This window comes from Saccopteryx bilineata, chromosome 2 (assembly GCF_036850765.1).
Source record: "Saccopteryx bilineata isolate mSacBil1 chromosome 2, mSacBil1_pri_phased_curated, whole genome shotgun sequence".
NCBI lineage: Eukaryota > Metazoa > Chordata > Mammalia > Chiroptera > Emballonuridae > Saccopteryx > Saccopteryx bilineata.
In genome coordinates, this window is record NC_089491.1 from 13,101,323 (window position 1) to 13,109,571 (window position 8,249).

General features: G+C 39.2%; 1 protein-coding gene across 1 annotated transcript; it reads right to left on the reverse strand.

Moving 5' to 3' along the window:
• Positions 1–603: 603 nt before the first annotated feature.
• Positions 604–1,539, reverse strand: LOC136322752 (olfactory receptor 1J4-like). Its single transcript, XM_066254655.1, has one exon. It carries the CDS (start codon positions 1,537–1,539, stop codon positions 604–606), a length of 936 nt encoding a protein of 311 aa, XP_066110752.1.
• Positions 1,540–8,249: the final 6,710 nt, after the last annotated feature.

Below are 8,249 nucleotides of genomic sequence, written 5' to 3' on the forward strand. Positions count from 1 at the left end.
GGAGAGGATGGGATCAGAGAAGGGAAAGAGATTTGTGAAATTATACATACATAACACAGCATTATAGAGAGCAGAAAATCAAATCCTGGATGGAAGAAGGGAGGGCATTGGGGGTAGAGGGGCAAGGCAGATGTGGAGGGGAACATGGGGCTGAGGGTGATATATTCGGTGGGACACTTGAATCTATTCACTTGAATCTATTATTATGTAAACACAATAAACTTAAATCAATAAAAAAAGTTCACAAGAAGAAAATTATAATGGTAAATCAGGGTGTCCCCAATAACATAGTATGAACGTGACATAAGCAAAAACTGACATGTCTCAGAGAAAAACATAAAACAACAATTATAATTCTGTCACATATTTTGCATAATATTTGCATATACCTTATGATAAAAAACAAATGAATAGTAGGATATATTAATTAGCTTTAAACACTGTTAACAATCCCAGTAGCAAACTAGACGTTCTTGACAAATAAACAGCACTTATACATGGCATTACAATGCTTATTATTAAAATTATATGGAGATGTCGACCATACAATATTTTAGAAGCTATGTCTCACTTGATCCTGACTGCAATAAGAGAATTTAGTGATTACAACTTAAAGACATTAACCCTGTTGACACACATTACCAAGGCCTGTTTGATGTCTCTGTTCCTCAGGCTGTAGATGAAGGGGTTCAGCATGGGGGTAACTACCATGTACATGACCGAAGCAATGATGTCCTTGGAATCCCACGAGGAGGAGAAAATGTAAACACCTGCAATTGTCCCATAGTATAAGGACACCACAAAGAGATGGGAGCCACAGGTAGAAAAGGCTTTATAGAGTCCCTTAGTAGAGGGGACCCTCAAGATGATGGTCCCTATACGGACATATGAGCTCAAAATAATACACAAAGGCAGGAATAAAAGCATTCCTCCCACGGTGAAGATGACCAGCTCATTGAGGAAGATGTCAGAGCAGCTCAGCTTCAGAAGCGCAGACAGGTCACAGTAGAAGTGGCTGATGGTGTTGTCAGCACAGAAGGACAGTTGGACCAGGAGGAGGGTGTGCAACAGGGCATTGACACAGGACAAAATCCAGGAGCCAGCTACCAGCAGCACACACAGCCCCTCTCTCATGATGGTGGTGTAGTGTAGAGGGTGACAGATGGCCACGTACCTGTCATATGCCATCACTGCCAGAAGGAAATTGTCAAGACCACCAAAAAGTATGAAAAAATACAGCTGAAAAACACATCCCACATAGGGGATGGATTGTTGCCGAGTCTTCATGTTCATGAGCATCTTGGGGACAGTGACAGATGACAGAGAAATGTCAGAGAAGGCCAAGTGGCTGAGGAAGAAGTACATGGGCGTGTGCAGGCGGGAGTCCAGCCTGATGAGCAGGATGATGAGCAGGTTGCCCAGCACCGTGGTCAGGTACATGCCCAGGAACAGGGTGAAGAACCCGTGCTCCTGCCCTGGCCAGATGGGGAGCCCCAGGAGGAGGAACTCGGACACGCTGCTCTGGTTCTCGGGCCCCATGCTGCTCCCCATCTGCTGGGGAGGAAGGAGGTTTGGGGCTCTCAGCAACCTGGAAAGAACACCGAGGACCATCATGTCTCATGCTGTAATTCTCCAGGAAAACCAGAAATTCTTAACTGCCCTCCCATAAATTTCTCACACCTGTGGAACAATATCTGCTCCTCTATCCCAGTGAGGATCCAGGAAAACATCACGTCCCTAATCAGCCAATAAAACCTCATTACACTGAAGCAAGAGGGCGTTCACTGTTGCATTCAACTATTATTTATTAAACATTATTCTGTGCTGGGGCCTCTAATAAGGACTGAGATAGAGTATTGAACAAGAAATCACAGTCCCCAATACTGTGTGTTTAGATTGTGAGGCATGGAGGGATAATTTCCACCAGAGTTGTCCACAAGCTTTCTTCATAATGATGCTGAATGTTTTGGTGAATATTTGGGTACTCACCTGAGGACTTAACCTGTGTTACCCAATCAAATTCACACATCAGTCTGTATTCCCAGAATTTAAAACCACTTCACAACTGCACTAAGAATTTGCATTCCTTCATTTATTCTTGCTTTTAAGAAATAGAAACATATATGATACAAATGCTGTAGGCACACAACAGTACAGTAAAGGACAAAATGGCACACACATATGTGTGTTTACGTCAATGTTATATGTGATTTGTTATGTACATCACTTGACATATATGAACTTCAAGGCAAGTGTCCTTTTTTCCATTTTATTGATGTGGAAACTGAGGCCAAAGATTGAAGTAACTTTCCCAGGTCTCACCACAATTTGATGGTGATTCTGCACAAATTTCACACAGCATGATGCCTAGAGTATTTGTATTTTTGACCTTGCATGTTTAATAAAAGAAATCAAAGTTGTACAAAATTCAGAGCAACTCATTTACACTTGGGTCTAGAAAATGATAGACTTGTTTCAAGAATACAGGGATTAACTTAGAGTTTGGTTATCTCAGCTATTGGTACCCCAGAAATTGGACACCTCAGGAAATACTTGAGATCGTGGACACAGATCATACACCTGCAACACACATACACACAGAATGCTGATTTGAGAATTTCAGTCTCCTGTCACCATGTTCACTTAGTAAGGAAAGGACAGTCAATATGTGGATCAGCTCATAAACACTCATGTACATACATACAAGTCATAAGTAACACTGAATGTGAGACATACACAACACACAATGATGAACCACTCACCCACAAACACACTCACAATGCACATCAACACACCTGATTCATGACACACGTACTAAACACTCAACTCACTACATATACATAATTCAGGCACTGTACACACATGTCATCAAGAGCATATAAGATCCAACACAATCTAAAAACCTCACAAGAAACACTCACCAACAATGCAGATGCACACTCAGCCACACACTCCGTACAACATCAGCACACCCACTCCTGTTACTGAGAGGCATGATCCCGCCCCTTCTGACCGACCCCCTGCTGGGGAGGGCAGTCAGCAGGGGGCAGGTTCGCCTATTTGCTCACAGGTACGATCATTACACCCCCACCTATACCATGCACGTGTCACATACACATGGTAACACACACATTGAGAAAACCAAACAATACACCTGTCTGCTGTCACACACGAGTGTGTCACCCACAAAAACAGCTGGCAAAAGCAGCAACACATGCTGCAGAGAGAGGTGTGAGCACTCTCTTGACCTTAGTCCCCGTGAGGTGGGTGTCTTTTGTCCAGTAGCCGAGACGACAATCTCACTCCCAATGGCCAGCTGTGCTGCAGGTGTTTATGGTCACAGTCATGAACCAGGCGTCCCTAGTCACACAGCAGGAGGCTGGTCACTTGGTCTATGCCCGCTAATACAGGGTCAAAATGAAGACTAGTTCAGAAAAATGGTTGGCTATGAGTTAGACAAATAGCATGTGCACACACACACACACACAACTATCAAACACCATGTACACAAGCACATACACTCCATACAAACACACACAGACATGGACACAGAGTCCCACATGACCCGCTAGCACACAGGCAGACTCATCGCCAAGGGCAGAGTCCCAGCCCCTCTGACCTGTGCCCGTCACTGCTGAGTCAGACCCTTCTGCTCCAGACTGCTGCCCGACTCCTCAGGTTTCTTCAGGAGGCCTTAGGTCCAGACACAGAGAAGAAACATCTGTGGCCCTGGCCCTTCTAGAGACTTTCATTCTCCTCAGCCAGCTCCAGGGAAATGAGTCCAAGACAAGACTTAATTATTAATGAGAGACTGAAACTCAGTCCCCAGGCTTTGGGCTAGTTTCTGACTGCCCTTTGGGGAGCTGTGTGTCCCAGAGCCAGAGGGACTGGAGTCCTGGGGGACAGTGTCCCTGACTCAAGTGATGTCCTGGGCTCATTTCTTTTTGGGCATTGTTCCAGCTGGGACAAAAGATTTTTTAATTTTCTATTTTGATTGATTTTAAAGGTATTAGAAAGGTTGTAAAAATTATATGGACTTTTCCTGGACAAGCTTCACTTTGAATCCCAGTTGGTTGAATTAACTTTTTTTTTTTTTTGGTTTCCCTTCTGTGTGAATATATATATGTATGTATATTAAAATCTTAGATTTTCACCAGTTACACCACACTGCCTATTATATAAAGGGTATATAATATTAATTTTTTTAATTACTTGTGTTTTAATCCTTGAACTATTGATTAAGGTGGTGTCTGCCTGTTTCTCTGCTGTAAAGTTACAATTTTTAAAGGTTACAAATTTCACCTTGTAATTAATAAGGATTGCTTTGGTAGATGTTTTGATACTATATAAAAATAACATTTTACTTGTTAAAGTTTTACCTTCTGCTTTTAAAATCCATTGGTGTCCCTGATTCCAGTGATGCTCTGGGCTCCTTTCTTCTTAGTCATTGTTCCAGCTGGGACAGAGGATCTTTCAACTTTTTATTTTGAAATGATTTTAAAGGTATGAAAATGCTATAAAAATAACATGAAGAATTCCTCAACAGGTTTCACCCAGATTCCCCAATGGTGAACTCTTTACTGTGTATCCCTTCTGTGTATATGTATTTTGTGTGCACATTTCAGGCTTACATTTTCAGTAGATACACCACAGTGTGTATTAATTTTCCCATTACTAGTGTTTTGATCCTCCATCAAATGGCTAAGGTGCTGTCTGCCTGGTTCTCTGCTGTCAAGTTACCATTTCTTTAAAGTTACTATTTTAACCTTGTAATTGATTGGTATCATGTGGGTAGATATTTTGGTACTGTATAAACATAACTTGTTCCTTGTTACATTTCACCCACTACACTTAGCATCCACCACAGATTCCTTTTTAGTTTAATATTGCATATATTTAATCAGTTGATTTCCATAATCTTCCTAAATGTAACCAGGTACAAAACAGGCATATTTTTACAAAAAAACTAAAGCCCAGAGCTAATTACCATAAAGTGAATGTGCTCTGACTCCAACGCAGTGGTAGTCAACCTGGTCCCTACCACCCACTAGGGGGCGTTCCAGATTTCATGGTGGGCCATAGCAGAGCAACCAAAGTATAAATAAAAAGAAAGATTTAACTATAGTAAGTTGTTTTATAAAGATTTATTCTGCCAAACTTAGCGAAAATTCGTCCTAAAGTACTTGATAAGTAATTATTATTATATGCTTTAACTTGCTATAACTCTGCTTTATAAATTTTACAAAGTAAAGTTACTTCCCTACTTTATAAATCACCATTACTGTGGAACCAATGGGCAGTTAGAAAATTTTACTACTAACAGAGATACAAAAGTGGGCAGTAGGTATAAAAAGGTTGACTACCCCTGGTCCAAGGCCCTGGTATATGTGCTGTGATTATAACACAAGTACATTCTAGATGTTGGTTGACCTGCAGCTACTGATTCTGTTCCCTAAGACTAAACAAGACGTGGTTTTGAGGGGTAACACCAACAAAATTCTTATCATGGAATTAATACTCCATTTTCTTGAAACATTCTGTTGCAGATTACTTGAGGAGATCTAGTCAGTACAGACAGTGAGTGATTCATAGGACTTATTTATAAAATTTTTATGAGAAGAATTTATTTATTAATGAAATTATTTATATTTTATTTGTTATTAATTTTAATTTGCTGTGTTAACATGAATTCAATTGTCCCACTCAATATAACTCCCTCACCCCACCTCCTTGTCCCCCATTGCCCCTCCCTTCCCTTTGGGATTTGCTGTCCTGTTATCTTATCTGTATACCTATGTTAGGTATATATAATTTCACTAATCCCTTCACCTTCTCATCTCCCTTCCCTCTGAGAGCTGTCCCTCCACTCCCTGTGACCCCGCCTCTGCCTCTATTCCATTCCTCAGTTCACTTTGTTCCTTAGATTCCACATATAAGTGAGATCATATGATATTTTTCCTTCTCTGCCCCGCTTACTTAACTTAGCATAATAAACTCCAGGTCCATCCATGTCATAGCAAAAGGTAAGATTTCCTTCTCTTTTATGGCCACATAGTATTCCATTGTGTATATGTACCACAGTGTTTTAATCTATTTGTCCACTGATGGACACTTGGTCTATTTCCAGGTCTTGGCTATTGTAAACAATGGTGCAATAAACATGGGAATGCATTCTTCTTTTGAATCAGTAATTTTGGATTCTTAGGATATATTCCTAAAAGTGGGATAGCTGGGTCAAAAGGCAGTTCCATTTTTAATTTTCTGAGGAAACTCCAACTGTTTTCCACAGTGATTGCACAAGTCTGCATTCCCACCAGCAGGGCAGGAAGGTTCCCTTTTCACCACACCCTTGCCAGCACTTATTGTATGTTGATTTCTTAATTGCGCCATTCTGACAGGTGTCAGGTGGTATCTCATTGTGTTTTTAATTTGCATTTCTCTGATGATTAGTGATGTTGAACATTTTTTCCTGTGCCTATTGGCCATCTGTATGTCCTCTTTGAAGAAGGTTCTATTTAGTTCTTTTTGCTCATTTTTAATTGGATTGTTTATCTTCCTGATGTTGAGTTTTAGAAGTTCTTTATAAATTTTGGTTATTAACCCCTTATCAGACGTATTGGCGAATAGGTTCTCTCACTGTGTGAGATTTCTTTTAATTTTGTTCATGGTGTCTTTTGCTGTGCAAAAACATTTAGTTTGATGTAGGCCCCTTGGTTTATTTTGTCCTTTATTTCACTTGTCCATGAAGATAAATCAACAAAAATATTGCTATGAAAGATATCAGAGAGGTTACTGCCTCTTTTCTTCCAAGATAATTATAGTTTCACGAGTTACATTTAGGTCTTTTATCCATTTTGTATTTATTTCGGTGAATGGTATAAGTTGGTGATCTAGTTCATTTTTTTGCATGTACCTGTTCAATTTTCTGAATACCATTTATTAAAGAGACTGTCTTTACTCCACTGTATGCTCTTACCTCCTTTGTCAATGACCAATTGACCATGAAGGCGTGGGTTTATTTCTAGAATGTCTGTTCTGTTCCATTGATCTGTATGCCTATTCTTATGCCAGTACCAAGCTCTTTTGATTACTATGGCCTTCTAGTATAACTTGATATCAGGAAGTGTGATAACTCCCACTTTATTCTTTATTTTCAAGATTGCTGGGGTTACTTGTGTTCTCTTTCGTTCCATATAATTTTTTGGAATACTTGTTCTATATCTTTGAATTATGCCATTGGTATTTTAATAGAAATTGCATTGAACCTATAAATTGCTTTAGGTAATATAGAAATTTTAATGATGTTTATTTTTTCTATCCATAAACACGGTATATGCTTCCTTGATTACTTTTTTCAATGTCTTATAATTTTCTGAGTACATGTCTTTTACCTCCTTGGTTAAGTTTACTTCTAGGTACTTTGTTTTTGTTGTTGTTGCAATAGTGAATGGGATTGTTTCGTTAATTTGTCTTTCAGACATTTTTTGTTGGTGTATAAAAATGTCACTGATTTCTGAGTATTAATTTCATATGCTGCCACCTTGCCAAATTCATTTATTTGGTTTCGTAGTTTTTTGACTGAGACTCTATGGTTTTCAATGTACAGTATCATACCATCAACAAATAATGATAGTTTTACTTCTTCTTTTCCAACTTGGATGCCTTTTATGTCTTCTTCTTGTCTGATTGCTGTGGCTAAGACTTCCTGAACTGTGTTGAATAACAGTAGTGAAAGTGGGCACCCCTGCTTTTTTAATGATCTCAAGGGGATTGTTTTTCATTTTTGTTCCATTGAATATAATGTTGGCTGTGGGTTTGTCATAGATGGCCTTTATTATGTTGAGGTATGTCCCCTGTATTCTTACTTTGCTGAGAGTTTTGATCATAGATTGGTGCTGGATTTTATCAAATGCTTTTCCTGCATCTATTGATATAAGCATGTGATTTTTATCCTTCCTTTTGTTTAAATGATGAATCACATCAATTGATTTGTGAATATTGTACCAGCTTTGCCTTCCCAGAATAAATCCTACTTGATCATGATGTATTACTTTTTTAATGTGTTGATGGATTCAGTTTGCTAAAATGATCATCAGGGATATCGGTCTATAGTTTTCTTTCTTTGTAGTGTCTTTTTCTGGTTTTGGAATGAGGATAATGCTTGCCTCTTAAAAGGAGTTGGAAGTCTTCCCTCCTCTTGAATTTTTTGAAATAGCTTGAGAAGGATAGGTGTTTGTTCTTCTTTGAAT

Excerpts from the sequence above, each read along its gene's own strand:
- LOC136322752 (XM_066254655.1), bottom strand. The coding sequence starts at position 1,539 with ATGGGGCCCGAGAACCAGAGCAGCGTGTCCGAGTTCCTCCTCCTGGGG.